This window comes from Pezoporus flaviventris, unplaced genomic scaffold, assembly GCF_033815535.1.
Source record: "Pezoporus flaviventris isolate CSIRO_AGI_PZ_B2104156 unplaced genomic scaffold, CSIRO_AGI_Pfla_v1 ptg000031l, whole genome shotgun sequence".
Lineage (NCBI taxonomy): Eukaryota > Metazoa > Chordata > Aves > Psittaciformes > Psittacidae > Pezoporus > Pezoporus flaviventris.
The window spans coordinates 60,122,073-60,146,047 of record NW_026892579.1 but is presented as its reverse complement, the minus strand read 5'-3'; the positions used below and the strand labels follow the sequence as shown (position 1 = coordinate 60,146,047).

At 38.6% G+C, this 23,975-nt stretch overlaps 1 protein-coding gene and 2 long non-coding RNA genes across 5 annotated transcripts; 2 read left to right on the top strand and 1 right to left on the bottom strand.

Annotated features, from left to right (window-relative positions):
- Positions 1-152: 152 nt before the first annotated feature.
- Positions 153-14,788, top strand: C1D (C1D nuclear receptor corepressor). Of its 2 annotated transcripts, none has more exons than XM_061461488.1 (5): positions 153-235; positions 9,456-9,596; positions 10,910-10,976; positions 11,402-11,457; positions 14,304-14,788. In XM_061461488.1, the coding sequence occupies exons 2-5, from the start codon at positions 9,456-9,458 to the stop codon at positions 14,478-14,480; spliced, it is 441 nt and encodes a 146-aa protein (XP_061317472.1). In that variant the 5' UTR covers positions 153-235; the 3' UTR covers positions 14,481-14,788. The 2 variants fall into 2 exon arrangements, with proteins under 2 accessions (XP_061317472.1, XP_061317471.1); XM_061461487.1 differs by lacking the exon at positions 153-235 and adding an exon at positions 283-321.
- Positions 4,928-23,415, bottom strand: LOC133273257 (uncharacterized). 2 transcript variants are annotated; one of them, XR_009744704.1, is made up of 3 exons: positions 22,788-23,415; positions 20,349-20,487; positions 4,928-4,987 (listed from the first exon to the last, which is right to left on the bottom strand). It is a non-coding gene; the product is annotated as an uncharacterized LOC133273257 (long non-coding RNA). The 2 variants fall into 2 exon arrangements; XR_009744705.1 differs by lacking the exon at positions 4,928-4,987 and adding an exon at positions 13,957-14,098.
- On the top strand, positions 16,208-19,582 carry LOC133273258 (uncharacterized). The gene is made up of 2 exons (XR_009744707.1): positions 16,208-17,791; positions 19,349-19,582. It is a non-coding gene; the product is annotated as an uncharacterized LOC133273258 (long non-coding RNA).
- Positions 23,416-23,975: the final 560 nt, after the last annotated feature.

Here is a 23,975-nt window from a genome sequence, read left to right as displayed (position 1 = left end):
TGCTGCGAGCCGAAAAGCACGTTTTCTGCCTTAAAACAGCGGGCCCGGTTCTCGCTCTTACGCACAACAACCACTCTCATCATCGCGCCCAGCACCACACCGGCGCTCCCCGCACTCCCGCGTAACACCCACCCGTCCCTCCGCTTCCCGGGGCCGCCCCACGGCGCCGGCAGTGGCGTCACCGCTGTGCGCCGCAGGAAGCCCCGCCTACTCGTCGCTCTCCGCGCGCCCGGAGGTAAGAGCGGCTCTTTTACCTGCCCCCACCGCCGGGTGGTACGGCTCGGGGTAATGGCGGCGCAGGGGGTGAAGGCCTGCGTTGGGGTAGGGGCTGTTCGCGGTCCGTAGTGTGGCTCGAGGGGGGGTTCAGAGGCGTTTGGAGAGCGGGGAGTGCGCTGTCGGGAGGCAGGGCCTCTGGTGGCTGTTCCCGGGGGGCTTATCCCCGCTCTTGAGGTTACAGTCTGTTGAGAGCCGCGGAAGTGAGGGTAGGGAACACGGTTCGTGTCGGACCGCGGCAACCGAATGCGTTCGGGGAGTTGGGACAAGTGCTCAAATCCACTATATCGTGGCCCTAAAGGGTCGGTGAGATGCCTCATCTTTCACAGGAGTGTTTTGGTTATAAAGTGTTGAGAAGGCTTCGGTTTGCACACATACCTATTTCACCTTCAAAGCATGGGATCAAGGAACCCATGTGTGACCTGAGAGCCGAGTCAGGCTTCCAGGGGAGACCTAAGTCAATGTGACACAGCCCAAGTTGTTCTGTTGTCACTGCCCCAAACACGTGGATGACCCTCCATGCCTTCCCAGAACTGAGGGTCAAGTTGTGTGCTGTACTAATTTTGCTAGCGAGCATAAAATCAATTTAATGCATCACTTATTTAGTTACCTGTAAAAATGAGATAAAGGCTTTGCAGCTGGGGTCATGGTTTGAGGATGGTTGTAGGTAGGAAGGCTGTACCATAGGCAGTAAGTGGTTAGGTTCCTATTAAAGCTCATTAAAACAGTGTTGCATCTTGAGCACACCAAGAGCTTAGTAATTGTAAGAAGAGTGCTTTTCAAAGACAAGATACAGGTTGTATATATAGGCTGTAGTTAAAATGGTTAGTGTTATTTCCCCTTAACTGAAAGGCAGGTGATGGTTTAGGTTATTAAGCTCAAGTGTTTTGTGAAAAGGTAGCTCTCATTACGGTTCTCTTATATTGCTGCAAAGGCAAAGATGTCCCCTTGCTTATGCTTTGGTCACAGCTGACTGCAAGCTCAGTTGCTGCTAGCAATTTAAAAGGGACTTTCACTTGCAAATTAAACTTTAGATTATGCTAATCTATAGACTTCATTTTTTTAAGCAATAATTGAAAGACTTGATTGTTAAATAAAATTGAGGGGTGCGTGGCACATTTCTTGGCTTTAAAAATATAAAAGAACACTGCCAATCTAAAATACTTGGATATTGCTAATCCTGGCGCAGTATGGCCCTTGCTAAAGAAATCAGAAAGCACTTAACACAAGGCCATACACCAGAATGTGAGAAACTTGGAAGAGATTATGAGAATTCTTAGGCTTCCTATCGGAAATGGGGTGCAGGAGTCACACAAACCTTTTTGCTGAGCATGTTTCTTTTTGAAGTGGTTTAAGATTTTTAAAATGAATTCTTCATTGGTGTAATTGGTTTGCGTGCATTTAGTAAAGATTATTTGTTTGTAATGACAGCAGTAGACAATGGTAGGATGTACATGCAGTGGTGAGCCGAGAAGAACATCAGTGTCTTTAAATAAACAGTGCACTGGGAGCTCCTCCATCTAGGTGTTACAGAACTAAGCTGGAAAAGGCAGCATAGAAAGAAGAAACAGAGGTGACCGAGTGGTAATACAGTGAAGCTTGATTTTGTTAACTTTATAGATGATATGATAACAGACTGTGAAGGCTTTGAGACTGCAGACTTTATTACCTTTGTTTGAGCTGTCTTTCTTCACTTTATTTGCTTTACTCTGTTGCTCGTGCGGGCTTGCTATAAAGCATTCTGCTGGGCCTCAGGATACACCTCATGTTTAGTTACCTCTTCCCACAGGCAGTGCTCCCTACGCCTGCTGTTCTGCATAAACTCCATTTTTCTGTGCTGGGAAATTGCTCAGGCTCCTTTTCCCAGCTGCCTCTATTATCCTGGTGCTTTGTTCTCCCTTCTGTGCCAGGCTGTGGTTACTGCCATACCTCTCTTCCTGTGCCAGGCCAGGGTGCGCTGTTGTTCTCCATCCCACAATGTTTTATTTCATCTCTTTCAATCCCTGTGAAAATGACGTGTCCCCAAATAGTTTTCCCTAGTACTCCCTCACGTCTGTGATTTTGCACATCCTTTTTGTTCGTGGGTAGTAGTTGGTCTCCTTTTTGTCAGGTTATCAGCTGTTAAATTCTCTTTAGGGGATAGGTAGGAGAGACTTTCCCCGTTTTTCTCCTGCATCAGTAAGATTGGTGCTTACAACATCCCACAGTTACTGTTCAACAACAACAACAACAAAAGGATAAATACACTTCTCATAGCTGAACAGAGTCTTGTTAGCACAGTCAAATATAGACTGGGGTTGCTAAAAGTAGAGAAAGGTACTGTTGCATGAGGTACAAAGGAGGTTAGCAGTTTAAAAGGATGAAAAAAACTCCTTGGTTTTAATTCTGGATATTCATAGTGCTGATACGAGTGGAGAGCAGCAGCAGATTTTAGAAGAGGTACTGAACTCCATGATTTAGAGCACACAGGAGCTATAGACTGGAGGTGGATTATTTCGTGTTCCCTGCAAATTTGGTAGGACAGAAGTATTCAGTATTAGTTGCTGTCATGAACAAAAAACCACTGTGTGTGAACTGTTTTGTTCAAGGAGAGAGTATTTTGCTGTACAAGTTCTGGTGAGATTCAGTGCAAACAAAAGTGTATGTTTTAAAGACCAGTTTAGACATACAAATATAAAATCACTTTAAAGCCCAAGTCTTGAACTAAGGTGTGGTGGCATAGTCTGAATGTGAGAGCTTTCATTAAGATGTCTCACTAAGAAGTGTTCTGGACATACCTGAAGAAAGCTGGTTTTATCATTGTAATCACTAATAGGTGTACTCACAGGTTGGAGCTGAACAAGAGCCAGGGGATACTGGATTTGTCCAGAAGAGGAAGTGACTGTCATCAAAGATGTGTAATCTAGGACAGCTGAATACAGAGAATAAAAACGTTTTGCGAATCATGCAGGCTGAGTTGAAGGTTTCCATCAAAGCTGGTTTGTGTGGATATAGATGGGTCTGTAGTGAATCCGGGTGGTTTAAGCCAAGCTGAGATACCTGTTTTCTCACATGATATCCACCATGGGCTGAAGTGTAAATAAGCCTGAAAAATATTATTCCCTCCCTTTAAATTTTAATCTTAGAATCGTAGAATCAGCTAGGTTGGAAAAGACCTTTAAGGATCACCAAGTCTGACCTTACCCCAGGACTTCCCAAGTCCACCACTAAACCATGTCACTAAGGCCCTCTCCTTTTATCAGAATAACTTTGCTAATCCTTTGAGGCTCAAAAGACATCTCAGTGGCATCAGCAGGAGCCTGATGTCTATGAGCTGTGCATGCTGAGATGCTGACAAGCAGAGCTTTGAAAACTGGGTTAAAAATGATTGCTCAGCTGTTGCCCATTTATAATACAGTGCAAATTTGGGTAACTACCATGGCTTAAGTTGCAGTATTTTTAAGGGGATCAAGATAAGCCTGTTGGTGCATACTTGGTATTTCATGGTAGGCTTAATTACTTTTGCTATGGAAATCTTTCTTGCAGACAAAATTGTGAGTTGCAAGCATGCTCTAACTAATTGTAGTAGCTTTGCTCTCCAGTTGCCCCAAGCTGACTTGAGAAGCATTAGTAGCAAAACAGATCTGTGGATGCAGTGATGACTAGTGGGCAGCTAATTATTTATTAAGCAGCAATAATGCTGATGAGTGTCTGTCACAGACTAGAGCCTGTTATATTTAAGCCTTTGTAAATGTGGAATAAAGTGGATTTCTCTGCCCAAAAGAGGTCTGTCATCAAATAATTTAGTCACGAATGCTGCTAGCTTTAAGATGCCTGTTGCTCTGTTGTCCTCTAGCCACAGCAGTGAACTACAGTGTTAGAGCAGAGGGGAGATCTCTGCTGTACACATCAGCTACATTAACTACAGGTTGTGAGTCAGAGCTCAGGAGAAGGACAGCGTCAATTTTCAGGAGCTGACAGAGATGGTTTGTCAAACTGATGTTGTTAGTGCATTTGTTTTGAATTTGAGAGCGTTTTTATATGCTCCAACCAAAAGGGTTTGGGTTTGTTTTGGTTTTCTGTGTATAATCTGTAAAATATGCATGAAAAGAAGGAAAGTCTAATCTGAGTTTTGTTAGATGAATTATATGAAAAAAATCTGAGCTCAGTATAAAGACAAAGACTTCTACTGCTTAAGAAGTAGGTAAGAATTAACATGAGGTGTGAAGAAAGTTGCAATATTAAGCAGAATGAAATTACTTTGTCTCCTGTTTGCATGTACAAAATATTTAGAATACGCTGTATTTATCCTGAACTTGCAGTTTTAATTCCAGTTGAAAGCCATGTGTATAATATTAACACTGAGCACTTTTAAATGATGTCTTTTGGGCTTTCCTGTTGCCTTGTTGATATATGCATGTGGCTTCCATTACTTTCACCATGCATCTTCAGCAAAATCTCTCACAGAGGTACCCAGGGTCTAATTAGAGTTTATATCTTTCAGTATGACAGACATAGTTTTGCTGTGGGGGTGGGCAGGAAAGGAGGTTTGGTTTTGCTTTTTAAGCTGTCTGGCAATTACTTTCTAAGGCTTGTGTTAGAACACCAGATGTATTAAAAAATTATTCATAAAAGCCACCTGCAAATTGTCTGCAGTTTCCCTTTTTCCTTTTCTTACCTTCGTATGCCAGTCATGGGTGTGAGAGGAGTCTGCGGAGTTCTTCTCTTCATTCTCCTGAAAGATAAATGTGAAGATGGAGGATTTTGCAAGTTGTATTGTGCATAATCATCTGCATTTTGTTTGTTTTTATTTAAACGTCCTCTATATAGCATTTAACTCACTTTGATCTTAGATCAAAAGCCAGATTAGCACTATGGCAAATTGCTTCTGATTTGTCACTTGTTTAGACTTTCTACAGTCTGCAGAAGATAATGTATTTTCTCTTGCTTTCTCTTTTTCTATTTGTGTATTTTCTGTGTTTTGTAATGTCTGATATTTACCTCCCCTCTCTGCAGGTTGAGTGTGTTACTTGCTGTAGTTTATACTATGTTGACTGGAGGGAAAACAAGGTGTTCCTTGCTTTCTGTGCAGAAGTTTACATAAATGTAGTTATGTTTCTGAAAGAACAAGTATTTATTCAGAAATTTCGGGATGTTCAGATGTAGAAATTCATAAGACAGTTTTTGATCAGACTTAAATAAGATGAATAAATTTTCCCATGAAAATTGTTTACATTTGTGATTTGAAGTCCTTTTCTTCATCAGAGATACTTCTCTTTTATGCTGTTTTCCCAAAAACTACATGGCAGTTTTTGCAGTTGGGATTAAAAGGGATAATTGTTTCTGGTAGATTGATGTTATGAAGTCACACCACATTTTTCATTGCTATTTGTTTGCCTTGGTGTCCTTAATCAAAGTGGGCCTTTTCTCTTCTGTTTTATGTTTATGGGTTGTGAACTTTGCAGTCTCAAAATTATAGATCTTGTAAAGTATTATCATTGTGCACACCACCACAAATGTGTTCTGCATTGTGTTATTACTTGATAATGAAAATGCTGTCTTATCCTCATTTCCTTTAGCTTTCCCCATTATTCACATGCTTACCCAGCAAGTATTTTTGTAACTTCTCTGAATATTCTTCTGAATGTTTGTACTGTCTTTACTTTTTTAAGTGGGGTCTCTGTGCCAAACAAAATTGGTTGAAAGCAAATTCATCAGAGAAATCTCTTCAGGAACGGAATTATATTTCTGCTTGTTCAAAATATATGAACACTTGCAAAACTTTGAGGAAAAACTTGTTTGTGATTTAATAACTGAGACAGAACTATTGAGGGCAGTATAGCCTTTAGGTATGTTTAGAGAATCACTGATGTGGTCTTAGTTCCTCCCATCCTTGGCTTTGTCATTCTGCAGGTGGACTGTGCAGTCTTATGTGTTGATTTTGGCAGACACAGTTTTGTGGAGTTTCCGGTGTACACGTTTCCTAATGTAGTGTAAGTTTGCTCTTGCTGATTTAATGTTATCAAAACTATTTTAGGCTGTTGACTGCTGCCTTATTGTTGGCATGTGCCAACACTGTAACATATCCTGCTTGGAGATTAGTAATGCTGAAACAACAGTCTAATGAAAAGAGAGAGGTCCCTACGCAGCAGGAGTAGGAACTTGCTAGTTCCTGTTGAAATGAAAACACAAGTTCAACAAATTCTTCCCCCTCCCTGGGCAGAAGGAGCTGACTTATCATTGAAGGACCCTGTACACAGGCTGCTGTGCAGCTTTGTTCCATTGAAGGCTGATGTTCCATTGAAGGGTTTTTTTTTTTCCCTTTCCTTGCCAATTGACAGTGTCAAGTAAATACTTCATGATACAAGGGCAAACTTAATTCTTTCTTGTTCATGAGACAACAATCATAGCAAAATATATTTTGGACTGTATCTGTTATTGTTCTGTCTTCCTATTCTTTCTCTGCCTCATTCTTTAGGTCTAGCTTGGGATACTGGAAAGAATATCATACATGCACTAGTGACTGTTTATCCTTGCAACTGCTGTAAAATAGCTTGAGTTAGTTTTGATTGATAACACATTGCTGCTACAGGTTTTTGTTGTTGTTTTTTCTATTCCTGCTGCAGTTGCTGGTGTTGATTCTCTGATAAAGGGAGAGAGAAAAGCTGGAATTTATCACTATGTTCATGCCTGTCCATCAAATTAAGACCATAGTAGGTTAAGTATTGCAGTGATAGGAAACTCTGTAGAAGACTGGATTGGATTGCACTTCTCTCCCTGTATGTGCGAGTATAGTAAATGTGTATTGACAGACACCTTCTAACCAAGCTTAACTTTATTAACACCAGGGAAAATCTAGTTTCTTCTGTAGCCTTGAATTATTTTTTTATGCTGTGTTATATGACTAAAATTTAACAACATTGTTTCCACACTTTAATCAACCTAAGAAGGGTTGATTATGTCCTGGTTAGGACAGAATGAAACACAAACAATACTATTGTAAATGACAGAAATAATTGTATTGGCTTTTTGCCTTTTTGTGGGTAGCATTTTGTAGGTCCAGCTCAGCTTTCCTGCTTGGGTCCTCTCCGGCTGACTTAAGCAGTATTTACATGTGTGAGTTCCATGCTGGGGTAGTGAAGGGACCTTCAAAATGTCATGGTTAATATTGTCATTCTGTACTTGATCTGAAAAACACCTCTGACCAGGATGAAAAGTCAAGCAGCTGAGTGGGATTATAATTTTTAACTATGCAAACAGCAACAGTGAAATTGGACTTGTTAACTGGCTGATCCTATTTGCATCAAAAGGAGCATGACCAGCAGGTCGAAGGAGGTGATCCTGCCCCTCTACTCTGCTCTCATGAGACCTCACTTGGAGTATTGTGTGCAGTTCTGGTGTCCTCAACATAAAAAGGACATGGAACTGTTGGAACAAGTCCAGAGGAGGCCACAAGGATGATCAGGGGACTGGAGCACCTCCCGTATGAAGACAGGCTGAGGAAGTTTGGGCTGATCAGCCTGGAGAAGAGAAGGCTGCGTGGAGACGTCATAGCAGCCTTCCAGTATCTGAAAGGGGCCTATAGGGATGCTGGGGAGGAACTCTTCATTAGGGACTGTAGTGACAGGACAAGGGGTAAGGGGTTAAAACTTAAACAGGGGAAGTTTAGATTGGATATAAGGAAGAAGTTCTTTACTGTGAGGGTGGTGAGGTACTGGAGTGGGTTGCCTAGGGAAGTTGTGAATGCTCCATCCCTGGCAGTGTTCAAGGCCAGGTTGGACAGAGCCTTGGGTGGCATGGTTTAGTGTGAGGTGTCCCTGCCCATGGCAGGGGCGTTGGAACTAGATGATCTTAAGGTCCTTTCCAACCCTAATGATTCTATGATTCTATTCTATGATTCTATTTCTGGAATCATGCCGGTGTGATTAAAACTGGAGTTGCAGAAAAGCTTAAGTAGCTTCGCATTGGTTTTCCTCCCAGTATTCCCCCTGTTTGACCTCTAGGAGACAATATAAATAAAAAGAAACCTCTTTCACACATACCATGCTCTTGCCAGGAAAAGGGAATGATCAAGTTGTTATCTAGAAGAAACTCCAGTGATGCAACAGTTGTTTGGTCTTTCCTTGGTGTTTGCACTGAGCGTGTGGCTTGGTGTTCATAACTGAAGTGCAAGGTCTCCAACTTAATTCAATTCCCTCTGTAGTCAATGTCTGGGTAGTGGGATTACACTGATGCTAAGTAGGAAGGACTGCAGTGTTCCAGGTGCTGCCACTGTCCTAATGTAGCTCACCAATGGGCATGAAAATTATGCTCTTTTCTGACAACATTTACAAAGTTGTTGCTCAATCAGTAGGAGTTGTAGGAAATAATATATAAGCAACATTGACTCCTCATGATATGGGATTTATGATTTGAGAGGAATTAAAAGTATCAGTTGTAAGCCAGCTGCCAGATGGCTTGGCAGTAGCCATAACATGTTACCATGAATGCTGGGATCAAAAAGGAGTGCTTTGGGATTTTTCACCTCTTTGCTTATCTCACAGTTGCTGTCTCTACAAGATTTCCAGAGTATTCTGAAATCCCCAAATCAACTCATCTTTGTCACCAGTAGAGTTACATTGCAGATTATAATACCCTATTGAGAATTAAGAAAACTGGATGCAGGTTCACAGGAAGAGTTTCTTGGACCAACTCCTAAATTTAGCACTGGAAGATTTTAACTGACCTTGACATAACTGGTGCTGCATAACCGTTTTAAAGCTGAAGTAATGTCTGTTCCTAAGACGGGCTGAAGCCATATCTCTGTTGGTTTTGTCTTTGTTTAGTGTCCTGCCTGTTGCTTGCTATAGCTCTTTATATACTGTGATTTATAACGTGCTTCTTTTAAACAAGCAAATAATTTCTTTCCATCACAGACCATAAAAGCTTAATACTGGTTTGGGACTGTTACAACAGTAGATAATACAGTCATGTCATTTGTAATGCTCCTTCATGCCATTTTGCACAGCAGTTAGGCGATACCCATGAAATTATAGGACCTTTAACTGTGTCACTATTGACATTATCTGCCGGAACTCTTCAGAAGTAGGCATTTCTTACAATGTTTAATGCATGTATAATAACGTTTTGTATTGTAAAATATAGTCTTTTGACTCTGTAGAGACTTAAAGAAAAGGATTATTAGTTTTGTTTCCTCTTTCCAGATGGAGGCGTCAGATTATACCAACCCAGAAGAATACCCTACTGAAATTCATGATTATCTTGCAACATTTGAACAATGTCTTGGTTCTGTAGAAGAGATGCTGAAAGCAATGATGTTGGTTTCTAGGAGTGACCTCCAAAAGGTAGGTAATGTTGCTTTTGACAACCTTTTTGTTACTAATACAAGAATATCTGGGAATCCCAACTGAAATAAAAGAGCCTGTTAGGCCTGGCCACTGCACAGACACATATAAATATGACACTTTCTATGCTTGATACCCAGTATTTGAAAATCTTACCTTTCTAAGATACCCAGACGATCTTACAAACTAAACAGTGAAATACGTGCTCTTACAAGCCGAAAAGCGATGATTCTACCAGTGAGTCATTTAAGTAGAGGACATCCTAGCTTATTCCTGACCTTCCTTAAAGTGCATGCTGAGTGCTCTTTCATAATGGAGAGGTTATTCACACCTTTTTCTGAGACGTTTTCACAACAAACTTAATGGAACTTTGTATATGCAGTAGGATATAAAGGTGAATTGACAGCAGTGAGAATTGATCTGATTCTAGAAGTCTAGACTTGCAGAAGCTGGTGCTTAAAAAACAGCTGTCTCCTTTAGCTGTGTTATAAGCCTAAGTCTGTAAAATGTGTTTTTTGCTCAGGGCATAAAGACAGAGCAAGGTACAGACCGAAGACTTCATACAAGCTTCTCTATCTTTTAACATTTAAAGCCTAATATGTAATTTCTTTCTCTAGGGCAAGAAAAAGCTAGCACATGAGAGAACTTCTTTATCCTCTGAGGATTTCTAACACAAATAAATCATGAAGAAAACAGTCGTTACAACACTGATCTTTTGACAGTATCCATGTTAGAAGTAGTGAGCCTTACAATGATGTTATCAGAGGTTCTGGAAATCCTATAGGACTAAAATAATAAATTGACTTTGACAGTCAAGGAAAAAAACCCCCTCATTACCTTTATTCTTCCTTTGCTTTACAGCCCTAAGTATTCCAGCATGCGTTGAGCACAGTCTACCATGTGTAGTTTTAATGTTCATTGACTGTAGCATAGTATATTCACATTTGGGCTTCAGCAATCTTAAGACTTCTTTTTCCCTTCCACTGATAGTAACAACTATTTTGAGTTAAGTTTCTGTGGAAAAACAGGAACTTATTTCTGACTATGGGAACAGTAGTCTAAGAGCTATGTGCCAACAGATATTTGTGCTTTTGGCCACCTGGGACTGTGGCATCAGACAGGGAAAATTACTGGAGTACTTGGAGAGAATGGTTCTGTGATGGCACAGAAATAGGCACAATGTGGTCTTAGTGAACCTGTGGTGCAAAAATACCTCATTCAGTGTGTACTTCTTTTATGAATACATTCATAATTATAAAATGTGCAAATGTGTTGGGTTTGGTTTTGTTGTTTGGTTTTTTTTTTCATTCTAGTTAGAGCCTCTGGAGCAAGCAAAGCTGGATTTGGTTTCAGTGTACACGTTAAATTCATTGTTCTGGGGTAAGTATGCGGTAGGAGGAAAAAAGTATTTATGATGCCATTTGAACACCTTCTAGACAGCTGCAAACATTAAATAATCATATTTCATAGCAAAATAATTAGAAACCTGTAATTACCCCAAGGATCCAAATTATTGCCATTTGTAGAGTAAATGATGTTGAAACTCCAAAAATAGGAATTTACAAAAGCTGACTTTGTAACTGCATGAAGATGTTTGTTTTTTCCTAGCAACATTAACTATGTTAGATTTTTTTTAAATTTAGCTGCAATATTGATGATAATAGTTTGTCAGATAATTTACACCATTAACTCTAATTGTTACTAATGGGTTTATGTGGAAATTAGTTTTCCTATGTGACTGATTTATGGGGTACTCAGTCATGACAGCCTTCAGATTTAAAAACTTCATGTTTTTTATCTTGTAGTATACTTGACTATCCAGGGAGTCAATCCAAAGGAACATCCAGTGAAACAAGAACTGGTAAGATTCTCACACTGCAAGCACTGCAATATCGTACTTGCCCAGGACAGTTAATTCTTATAGAAGTAAAAAAAAAATTATATCTATGGTTAAAATTGATGTTGCCATAATAGCACGCATATGCTACGTAGTGTTATATAACTGTTCATGTGCCCTGCTGCGCTCTCTAAATTAAGAAAGTCATATTTTTAGTTCCAAATGGTACTGTTTAAAGCAAAATTGTAGAGTCTGCTGAAATTAGAACAAGAAGATAAATGATGTCATCTTTTCTTTTCTCCACCTTTCCTTGAGAATTGGATTCTGAACAGAGCAGCTTTTCACTTGTATCTGCTAAATGGAAAAATGTTACATGTCTGATAATAATTTATAACTTCCAGTACGGCATTTTTTTTATAAATACTTGGAATCATGTTAATCTCTGAGGCTGTCTTTTCTTACTTTTGTATGACTCTGAAAGTGTAGTGTGGTTGATTTACTAGCAAAGACGGGAAAGAGTTCCCCCCCTCTTTCCAAGTCCTCCATTAATTCATTTTCTCAGCAGTAAAGAATTCAGTTCAGCAACAAAGCTAAAAGCTTTTTTGGCACCAGCTGTATGTGTATTGTCCAGTAATTCTGCATTAGTGACATATTTACAACCTACAATAAATCTCTTAGGTTTGTCTTTATATTCCATTTAGATGCATGACTACAGTATAGAAGACCGCTATCTTGAAAATTCTGCTGACTTAAAAAAATCAGATCATTTAGCCTGAAGAAAAAATAGAAATCAAAACTTACAACTCCCCATTTTAATTCCTGTATAAATGAAAATACTAAATCTGGGCAATCATAAAATGCTTCGGTTAAATATAATCCTTGCCTAGGCAGTGGAACAGAAGATGGGACTCAAAAATGCAGAAAGATATCCTGAAAAACAAGAATACTTCTATTTTTAATTAGGTGAGGTTTTCAGTAGCCTAGACTGTATCATATTAAAAAAATTGATCAGTTAGTATTTCATGAGCTTTCAGTCAGTTTCTTGTTCCTCCTGTATTACATAGTGTCTGAATATTGTGTTAATTTAGTGATACTAAAAAATAAATTCTATCTATTTTGCTGTGGATATTTTATGCTGGTATTTTTTTCCCAGTTAACCAGTTGTTTTAAGTCTGAAGAATGAGTGAATTACCACAGCCTAGATTCTTATCCAGTTGTTTTTTTCTTTTACAAGTATCAAGGTGAATGAATGCATGTTCCTTCCTTCCAAGAGCATTGTGATGTTCTCATTCATGTGGAAAGGGAGTAAAAAAAAAAGACTGCTCTGTGGTGATTGTTTTGTTTTTAGAATTGCTCTCCCTGTATACATACATGGAGTACGCAGAGATTAAAACTATATTAATAAACTCACATTCAAGCTATCAGAGTTCATTTCTTTTGTCACGTTGACATTTGTCAGCTCCTTTTTCCCAGGTTGATACATGTAGGTTTGCCATCTGTTCTCATTACTCAGTCACCAAAAAAAATATTACAGCTTATCATGATTTCAGACCCTATAAGTTCTCCTCATTAAAGCTATGGTTTTGATACAGAAAGAGTGGCCAATTTTTTGACAACAGTTGCTTATAATGGTCATTTGAGGAACTGAAAATCAGTTCTGTCATGTAGGTCATGTAACTTGTTCCAGATTCAAGGAGCTGTCAATGGTTGTGTGAGAAATGTGTGAGTTGCATAGTATTAACATTTTTTTAGTTAGCAGTATCCATAAATGTTCTGCTAATGCACATTTATAATTCAGGTATCAGGTAGAGCGCTATATATATATATGTGTATGTATACATATGCTACTGTTGTTTGCATTACAGAAACACCTAGAGTTGAAGGCCGTACTATGTAGTCATGAAATACATTAACCAAACTTACGTATTTTATACAACTACCGTAAGCGTCCCCTCTAGTCAATGAATAGAAGCAGGCACTTAACAGAGGATAATTCCCATGTTAGAGGTTCAGTTATGCAATTTCCTTTACTGGCTGCGGAAGTAGATGAGGAAGAGTAGGTACGTAAATGAGACTGTAAGCTGGGAAGGTATGCGTAGGTGGGGTCAATCCAAGTCATGCTTCGTCCAAAAAATCCTTAGACACCAAATGACTCTGGGGAGGCTAAGATAGCAAGGGAGTATCCACTTTATGGAATGGCAGTGGAAATAGGCATTATTATTATTTATGGTCATAAAAAGAAACTTCTGATACAGCTGGAAATTCATAAGGCTCCTTATATAGGTTTGCTCATAAGCTCCCTTGACCATTTCAGGATCTTAACCACAAGAGTTCGGTGTAGGTGCATATGTAATGCTTGTGACATCTTTTATTTTGAGTTAGATGCTTTGTGGCTTTGCTTGGACATGCTGTTTTGTTTTTTTTTTTATTAGACAGTAGTCAGGCAGTATAATTTATATAATGACATTTCTCTAAGTATGTCAAATCTAAATACTATTTTGCCGTCTTTATGTAGGCCAAATTCCAAATTGAGTTCAGTACTTTGTTTTCTAACTTTGCTTGCAAGAACAATTCTCTCACTGTCAATTAGATGTAGTCTTCATCTCTGTAGGAGTTCATGTTCCTATGACAGTGAATGTCATGCAGATATTAGTATAGTAGGTACCTGTGATGGAAAATCTGCTAAAGGAGAAGCCTCAAGTTTGCAAGAAGGCATTTGCAAAGAAAATCCTTGTACATGTATTTAAATGATTGTATTTTTCTAGATATTATAGAATTGTAAAGTGTGGAGAGCTTCTACTCATTGATTTTCACAGGAATTTTGGGACAATGGTGTGAAATATTCTTCTTCTTTTTTTCTTCTCCCCCAGGAGAGAGTAAGAACATACATGAACAGGGTCAAAGAAATAGCAGAAAAGAAAAAGGCATCCAAACTTGATAAAGGAGCTGCTTCTAGATTTGTAAGAAATGCACTCTGGGAACCAAGCCCTGAAAATGAAAAGAAAAACAAAGGCCCTGGTAAAGGAAAAAAGAGAAAGATGGACTAAATTTATGCCTCTCCGTATATAAATTAGAGACGTCTAGGAACTTACCTTGAAATGTGTTCTGCATACTGCATGCACCTTGTGGAGGTGCTGTACAGCAACATCTTGCTTAAGTTATAGGTAAGAATTTTTATAGGATTGTATTTTGTTCAGAACACTTGTCACACGTGATCACATTGTATGTGTATCTAAAAGTGCCATTTGATGCAAGAGAGGTAACATTTCGTTATTGAAATGACAATGACCTGGCATAGGCTTGCTGGTAATACATACTAGTGATATTTTTACTGTTGGATGAGTAACACTTTTTTTTACATGTCCTTAATGTGAATATTAAAATATTAAATTGAATATTAAAAAGTATTAACCAATGCTATCTAGTCTGTGGTGTTTATGACGGAGCCGTTTTCTTTCTCATTACATCATCACATCATTATGTAAAAGGCTGTATTTGTAGTTTTGTAAGGTTTATTCACTGTGTTAAACTGTTTCAGCTTCTGAACTTGAAGGTTTGCCATATTCCTTTACTTCCTGTTCCCTCTGAGAAAACTGAGTTTCAGGGGCCACACAGTCTGTATTCCACTTTAAGCCACAGTGTCTAGTCAGTGGAAAAGATATCCCCAAAGGGCAATTTGTGGGGTCCAAAAAAAGGAGCAGGCTGGGGACAGCTATTAAAAACCAGCACATGCAGGAACTTCTGACACCGTGAAAGAGAGAAGTATGCTCTGAGGTGGTAGGAGCGTGGTCATCCATTGCTATTTCTGAGATCTTCATCAGGGAAAGCACCCTGTGGTGCGATAAATACTACTACAGTGTCTTACAAGTATTCTGTTATTTTCCTCAATAGGTAAAGTTCAGTCATTTAGGAGAGGAGGCGTGTTAAGTTTCTTCAGAAGACCCTCGGTTATTGTTTTTTTTCAGTATACTGCAAAGCAAAACTCAATGATCTGCCAAAAACTATTTAACAATTAGCAGCAACTCTTTACTTAGGAAATACAGGAAAAGGAAGGAAAAAAAAGGCAATTAATTCACCAAAATGTAGTTTCGGTAGCAGTCTACAAAAGTGGTTGAGAAATATTGTTAGTGTGAAAGACTAAATGACAAGAACAAATGAATCCAGTATATCTATAGCTGAATGATGTACAGTGGATGGTTACAGAGTTGTACTACATCATGCAGTACCGAATGTGGACTAAATTGAATCAGGTGCTAAAATGAAGCTTCTTTTTGAAAGTAAAAGTTCAATACATTGACAAGTTTATTAAATTGAAATAATTGCATATCTCTAGAAACTTTTTTCAGTGACTGGTATGAATTTACTCATTTTCATTTATGATAAACTCTTTGAATAAATACCACTTCTTTCAGTCCAACTAACAAGAATCTGATTGTATTTATGTTCATGTACGTATGGCACTTTTCTGCCCTAGATCTGCAGGACTGCTCATGTAAGTATGCATGTCAAAGACGCATATACATTTGCCAGCTGAAAGCTAAAATTAGAATGCTTTATTTCTACACATTAATGTCATGGTTATGCCAAATGAAAAAGCTGTTGGACTCAGGAGGCTTTTTTTTTTTTGTGCAATTATGATTAAAAATGCAAAAGACTTCAAGTGTGTTCTAGGCCAAAGATAGCAATACACGTGTAAAGCAGTTCTTGGTGTGCTCCACAGGTCTGGACAGAGATTTATTTGGAAGTCTGTGTGTCCTGTCTTGCACCATCTGTGTGTCCTGTCTTGCACCTCTTTGATACTGAAAATGACAGCTATAGGCTATTACAAACAGACTTCTGGACTTTGTGTAGATGTAGAGGTCTGCATGTGCAAAGCATGAGGTTCAAAATGTTAATCTCAAAAACATCAGTGTAAAAAAAGGCCAGGTGTCCTATGAACTAATTGGGAAGACAAAAGGATAGAAGCGATCTGAAGTGGCACAAGCCAGAGCACTTTAATATAGAATTTTTCTGGGAGATAGTGTCTTATGCTTTGAGAAGCATTGTCTTGAGGAAATGAGTAGCTCAGCTTGTATTTACACTGCTGTTAATTAAAAGGGGATTGAAGGACATTTCCATTACATGGTTTTTCTCTTAAGCTTCAATTACAACTTTTGTTTTAAAAGGATAATTTCTAAAAAGGATCATAATTTAGTGTCCAGTAAAGTACACAGGTTTCGTAAGTAAATGTTTAAACAAGAATAATGCAAGTCTATTAGCTAAGACTTACTGAGGTAGAAATCCATCTGGTATAATTAATTATATACAGGTATTTGGCATTTGTCACAGAGCAGTTTAAATAGATGTAACAAATGCAACTTTGTAATTTTTTAATTTTTTTTTTTAAGGTTCGTATCATTCAGTATGGCTGTTCACAGCCTGGGTCTGTGGCTTTGCTTTTCTAGAAAACAACCCAGCCAAATGCCCCACAAACTAAGAAGTGTCACTGCCTGTTATTCACTAACAGCCCTATTAGAAAGAGGCTTGAAATACAAGATCATGAATGCTAAGTGTTTTTTACATCAAGTGTTCTTGGAACATCTAGACTGAGGTCTCCAATGTGAAATGACTGAACATTGTTTATGGAAGTTCCTGCCTCAAAATAGGATGCTGACAAGAATATTTATTGCAGTATCTGTGTGCATTAAATCTATATGAGCCAGTTTATAGAATGGTTCTACAGAGCCTGAAAGGAAAGGAAAACATCTGGGAGACTTCTAGTCCCATTGGTGTAAGTGCTGAATATGGTGCAGAAGTATCAATTCTGCGTTAGTTAATACCAATGTAATGCAAAGAGTTGCTATTAATAGTAAGTTGTTAGTATCACTGAATTAATGAATTCAGATACTTAAAGAAAATAATAAAGTGTGTGTGACACCTCCCTGCTTTGTCTTGCTTTACTCTATTTATTTTGTGGGCTAACTAATATTAGACATACCAGCTAAGAGGAGCACTAAAACTGCTGTTTTTAAGAATGTTTTTAACTAATCAATAAGAAAATGATGTAAAACTCTTAAGTTATGGTAGAAATGTACATGTAGGTGGAAGTCTATGTGGCCTGTCTTGCACCTTGCTAATCAGTGATGCCAAAATTTGAAGGTTTTGGGTTCAGGTTTTCAAGTCAGAAGTTAAAATAGTTTCCATTTTGTTAAAGATTGTAATGTGTTACCTGTTCCTGGAACTTTTCTTGCTTTCTGGTCTTTGCACCAAGAAAGCGATGAGGTTGGGAGGAGCACGTAAAGCTAGCAGCTATTAACTGGAATCTGTTATAAGGCTGCATGAGGAATTTCCCAAGCTTACCAAAAGAATACTTCAGAAAGTAAGTGAAAACACAACTCAAGATTTTAAGCCCCAGTAGTGTAGAAGACCTGACAGATTTTACTGTGGCTGCAAACAAAAGAGGAATCTTACTAGAACTTAAATTTCCACTCTTACAAATGGTAGCCATGAGTTGGGAAGTCAGCACATCACTGGTGCTCATTTCTACTCCTTAAGTACTTTTATTAATGGACAACCTCATCCTCAAAAGTGGATGTTTGATTAAGTCATCTTATTTTTTCCTGGCCTTGAAAATCAATAATAGCATGAAACTTTGTCAAAAAGTATTAGTGTTGCAGATTTATTGGAAATCTTCTCAAAACAGTAATCTGGAATGATAAAAGTTAAACTTAATTCTCACATAATTAAGAATTTTATTGGATTTAAGTAAGTAGACCAAAAGTAACTTTTTAACTGTGGGGTTGGGACCATTACAAACATGAAGGGAAATTCTAGCTTCCATAGTAAATGAACACTTTGCCCAGGAATTGATGAAGACCTGGTTCTTTGGCCCCAGAAGAGACCTTGGTTACTTGGATTAAGGCATCCATCCGCTGTTTGCCACAGGAAAGCTTTTGAGAGTTGTGAACAGCAAACTCCAGTCTATAACTGGAAACACTTATTGGTGTGACATTCTATGGCATAGGGTTCCTTCTGGCAAGATCCCACTGAACTTTTAACTCCATGCAGTTTCTTCTCTACTGCAAATAACTGCACAAACCCCTTATAGCTAGAAGGACACAACTTTCCTGTTTGACACTGCTACAAGCTGGGATATGTGAAACATTAACCCTAAAAAAACCTGAAACAACTTGATTGGAATGTCATTCCTTTCTTCTTTCAGACATGGCTGGCTAGTAATGTATAGCTGCTTTAGAGAGTTGAAGTGTAAGGAAACAACAACAAACTATTGATGCAAATCGTAAATTGGACCAAGAAGTAACTTCAGCTAAACAGTGACATGCAAATCAGGACGTAATAGGAAAATAATGAGACTTTGAAGAAATGTTCTTCAAGAGTAAGTGTGATGCACTTCAAGCCAAAGAAACTTTCCAGCTTAGAGGGCCAAACTAACTGGGTTGCATCCCAAATGTGGGCAGGTTATGCATTTGTCATAAACTAATGTAAAGATGTCAAAACAGGGCGTTAGTTAAAAAGACTACATTTATGTTTCTTAGTTAGAAGTTTACTTGCCAGTAATTAAAAAAAGAAGTGTTAGGTTACAGCAATGTAGGGGACATAATACAGAAAGTAAATAATGCAATTTGTCATTTTAGAATCATATGTGACATATTAGAAAAAAATGCAGTAAAGTTCTGCAGTGACAGTGTAATTTTTCTTTTTGCTAATTTTCTTTAAGTGATATTCCTTGCAGAAAGTTCACTTGAATGCTCTTGTTTTGCAGACCACTCTTAACATCCCTAACATTAGGGCATTAGTGGTAGTTTGGGGTTTTTCTTCTTTCAATTTCTGCTTTTCAAGATGATGTACTACTTGTAATATTTTACTGATAGAACTAACAGTTTGCCTTTTTGCTGACTTTTAACCTTCCCTGTAGGAGAAGACTAAAGATCTATGGAATACTTAGTGCTGGTGATCTAAGAAGCAGACCTTGAACTGCTCGGTTTTCATCAGCTGTACCAAAGGGAAAAGAGCAAAAGCTTGTTTTTACTACTAAGCTGAGTGAATATGGCATGGAAATCTTGTAATGGCAAGGTATCAATTTTGTAAAGTGATATATTTCAGAGGGGATACTAAATTCGACTGTGAATAAAAAGCTTTATAAATGGAACATTTAAGAGGATATCTTTTACTTTTCAGCGTAGGGTTGCCTTGACATGCATCATTTCAATTTGGCAGCCCCAGTAAATGGATGGAAGCAAGTCAGAATGATAATTCAGTATTGCCAAGAGGCTTCTTCTCAGACTAGTGTGGACACATTCCATGGACAAATTTAAAGGCTATATTAAGTGACAGAAAATGGGTCTAATTCAGCACTATGTTATTCCAGCTTAACATCATGACAGTCTTGCTATTTAAGGTACCTAGATGTTATATCCAAAGAGTACATGAACAACTAGATAATTTTCAAGCTAAGGATCACCTCAGATGCATGGTGATGTACCTTATATAGCAATAATCCAGAACAGGCAAAAAAAACACAACAAACTCAGCTGTGCTTGCACATAAACTTTTATAGTAGTAATGCTAGGGGCAAAGGCTTAGCTGCTATTTACTAGCAGTCAGTTAAAGTAAATGAGCAGCTGCTGAGTTATGCGAGTGAAAAAGTTGTCTGAAAACAAAGTAGTGTTGATATTACCTCATTAGATATAAATGTTCATTTATATGAATGTTGTAGCCTTAGTTTCCTAGAATGTTTATTTTTTCTTTGTCACTTGAATGGTTTTTGGCCTCATGGGAACAAATCAGTTATTGTTTAAACCCACAAAGGTGAGAAGAAGAAATACCTTGTAACAAGCACTGTCAAGTTGGATAGCATAAACAATCTTTTTACTTTGTTGCCCTGGACGGACAAGCCTGCTCCCCAACTCACACACAAGACAAAACATGTTTTCTTGGGCAAAGTTTCCATGGAGAGAGCATTTCCTCAGGGCAGTTAATCTCATGAGGTGCTGTCTGTATGTACACACACATCCACCTGTATGTTATCTATCTCCTGATTGGCAGTAAGTTCTTCTCTTGGTGTGTAACAGAATACAAAGTGTGTATTAGTGAGAGACTAATATAGCTGGAGACTATATATAGCATCACGAGCATATTTCTCTATTGCTTTAAATCAGTTTTAACTCTTGATTTCATTAGGGCTGCAGTAGCAAAAATCCAATGCAAAAGAACTGAGAATTTGGCTTTATGTAAGTATGAATGTCTTCATGCAGCAAAAACAACACAAAAAATATAGCTGATTCCAAGTTACTGACTTCCAGTTAAATTGCTTGTGTTAGTAAAAGTCTGCTTCCTGGATTCTTTGTTTACATTTTATTTTTGTGGTTTGTGCTTGTTAAGCTTTGTTTACCTTTTATTATACATAGGGCTTACCGATAATTCCACATAGTGCCTCAGCTTTTTATGGTAATGTTCTTTTTCCTAGAGGTTCATCATTTTGCCAGCTTTTAACTACTTGTTTTGGACTTCTTCACGTTTGGTCTCTGCCATGGCTGAATGCCCAACCACCTCCTTCCCCCCCCTGCCCAAAGGTTGAACTGTTAACAGTTGTTCAGGAACATGGTTTGTAAAGTATAGGCCACATTGGCAACGTTAGCAAAACTTCTGACCATATCTTTCTAAAGGTTGTAACTCTCCTTCATTGAGGTAAAAATTTGAAATGCTTTGTCAGGAGATTAAAAAAAAGTTATCCCAGTGAAAATCTATCCAGATTAGGCCTCTAGAGAAACCTCAGAGAACTGCATCGTAGATACTGGCCATTAATTTGCTTGTGTTCCAGTTTTCCCATGCATGGTCATCAACATTACTGAGCTCCCTGCACAGTTTTGAAGCCACAAATAGCTTAGGGAGGAATATGGACTCTGCAGTTAAAGTCCAATTTATCTTGGATGATGACAGGGCTCTGTAACATACTGTATTTGCAGAACTGCAAATCTACTACAACTTTTAACAGTGCTGGTTTAATGTAGTTTTATATAGATTTCAGATTTTAAAAACTTAATGTGGACAAAGAATGCTCTCATATGTATCTGATTAATTTACATTATGATCATACTGGAATTCAACTTCATACCAGTTTAACTAAAATGGAATTAGTTTGTGTGTCACCTTCTTAAGAGGTAACTCCAGTAAGAGTATACTTCCTTTAAGTATGCTGAATATATTAGAAATCTGAAACTTAATTTTTTTCTCAACTAAAACCATAATGAAAAGAAGGGTTACAGTTGTTATACTGGATTTGTTTGTTTTTTCCTCCTCCCTAGCCCCCATGTGTTCATTTGTTAAGCTGTGGAGCTGCTCCAGGTTTAAGCTGGTAAAATCAAGTCTGGTCCATTTAATGTATTCTTTTTAGCAGGCATTCTTGGGGTATGTAGAATGAAGTATCCTATTTTCTGGAAGGTACTCAGATCATTAAAGTCTTACGAATTTGATCTCATCCCTTATTTATGGAATTACACAGAAGAATTTTGGTAGATGAGACATCTCTGGGCGTAGGTTAGCATTTCTGGATATACCTGTAGCTTAGAGAACAAAATAAGCATGGAAAAACTTTTTGTCTTCTGCCATCTAGGTGAGGTTGTATTATCAAAAAAATTAACAGCCAGATTTTGCCCTTGGATTTGCTTGCACAGGTTTTCATAAGACAAAGAGGACAGATGCTGATATTCTGATACAGTGACTTCTGCCTTGCAGAGTTTACTGATGACATGGAACTTACATTCCCATAGCAAAAAGCCAAGATATAATTGAGCCAAGCCTTCAGTAAACGCACAGTGGTAAATCTGTGTCCAAAAAGAATTTGAGGTTCTAAGTCATTTAAGGCAAAGCCTGTATTGGGCAGCCTGCTAGCCTCAGGAACCTCAGTGGCCATTACCTCATCTGGCAAAGATTTTCTCTATTCAAGCATCTGAGCCAAAGCCTCACCAACAGCAGGGGAAGGGAGGGGGGGGGAAACCCCAACAAACAAAACTACCAAAAAACCCTAAAAGCTCATTTCCAGCTGGTGTTAACTGGAGGGACTTTGCTGGCAGTGTGTGTGTGTATTAACCCATCAGTGGCCCCCATGTTGTTAAGATATCGGAATATTTTTTGAGGTAACTGAAGACACATCTTAAAGCTTAGGTTTTGAAAAGCATCTGGAAAGTGAGCCAGCCAACCATGAGCTTAGAAGTTTGCCATTTTTCTCTCTTTAGTGAATCTGACAGTTCCTTATTTTAGTAGGTTAGCTTACTTGCACAAATTTGAGGGAAAAGCATTTTTCAGTTTGATTACAGCACAACAGAGAAGGCATGTGAATTCTTGTGTTTAATTACCTTTGTGCTTAAAGGTGATTTCATCTGTATTTCAGTCTATCGGCTGCTTTTCCTGTGTCCGCCTTCAAGACAATTCAGCCAGCTGGCTCCTTCTGCCTCTGAAATTAGACTGAATGAAAGAAATAGTGCCAGAAATTCTGCGGTGTTTCTTACAAGTTTGTGTTCCTTGAGCACATCTGTGTGATATTACCTAAATGACAGTAATTGCTAGAAAAACAAGATCTATTAAAGCAGGGAGAACATCTTATAGCAGGTTAAATAAGTTTAAATTAAAAGGGAAGGTGAACAGCACATATATATCCCTTGAAACCAATATGCACTGTTGGATTTCTTTGCAGCATCTGCACAGAAGTGTCTCTCAACACTGGAGAGTCCTCTACACTCCTGCCCCCAAGCCATCCATTCCTCCATCTATAAAACAGATATTTGTTCCTTTAACCACTTGATATGTATCAGCAAGAAGCAGTTGACTCATCAAAGTTGTAATACTACAGCTAGATTTTATCCTTCATGGAATCTAATCGCTGATGGTGTGTGGTTTGGCATGGGTTACCTTGTTTAAATACGTAGGTGCATCATACATAGTTTAACCAAACACAGCAGCCAGGTTAAATGGTTCACCAAAAGACTTATTTGCCTGCCTGCCCCCCACCTTTTTCTTTGTTTTATTTTTATATGAGTGTAACAAAATTGCTCCCCGGAGTGAGGCTGTTACTTGCTTCAATCACTACTGCGCCTCCAGGATCAGGAGCTGAAGCGAAGCCATTTCCTTGTACCTCACAAACCCCACCCAAATGCTATGGCCAACACCTGAGCTCTGCCCCTTCCTCACCCAGTAAAACCCTTCAGAGAGAGACACACACATCCCTTGTACATACTAAAGGCATACACAGCTTACCCTGAATTTGCAAAGGTGTGTGGTTCTTTTTTCTCCTCATCTGCACTGACCCATTGAGCCAAAAGCCATAGCTCACCCTCCAGCCTTGCCCCTAAGCGCCATTTAGCGGTTAATCACTGCCCAGCCCCAGGGCTAAAATGGCGCTTCACCTCAGGTGAGCAGGGCTGTCAGAACGCGTTTGCCTCCCAGCGTTGTTTTGACCTGTCCTTCGGTCCCTCTACAAGTAAAAGGTAGGATTTACTCTATCTTGCACTTAACTCTATGAAGTGAACCTGTGTCACACAGTAGTC

Bases quoted from the DNA above. Each gene is read 5' to 3' on its own strand.
- C1D (XM_061461487.1), top strand. From the start codon at position 289: ATGGCGGCGCAGGGGGTGAAGGCCTGCGTTGGG. The intron at 9,597-10,909 runs GTAGGTAATGTT...TTTTCATTCTAG, and splicing joins CTAGGAGTGACCTCCAAAAG to TTAGAGCCTCTGGAGCAAGC. The intron at 11,458-14,303 runs GTAAGATTCTCA...CTTCTCCCCCAG, and splicing joins ATCCAGTGAAACAAGAACTG to GAGAGAGTAAGAACATACAT.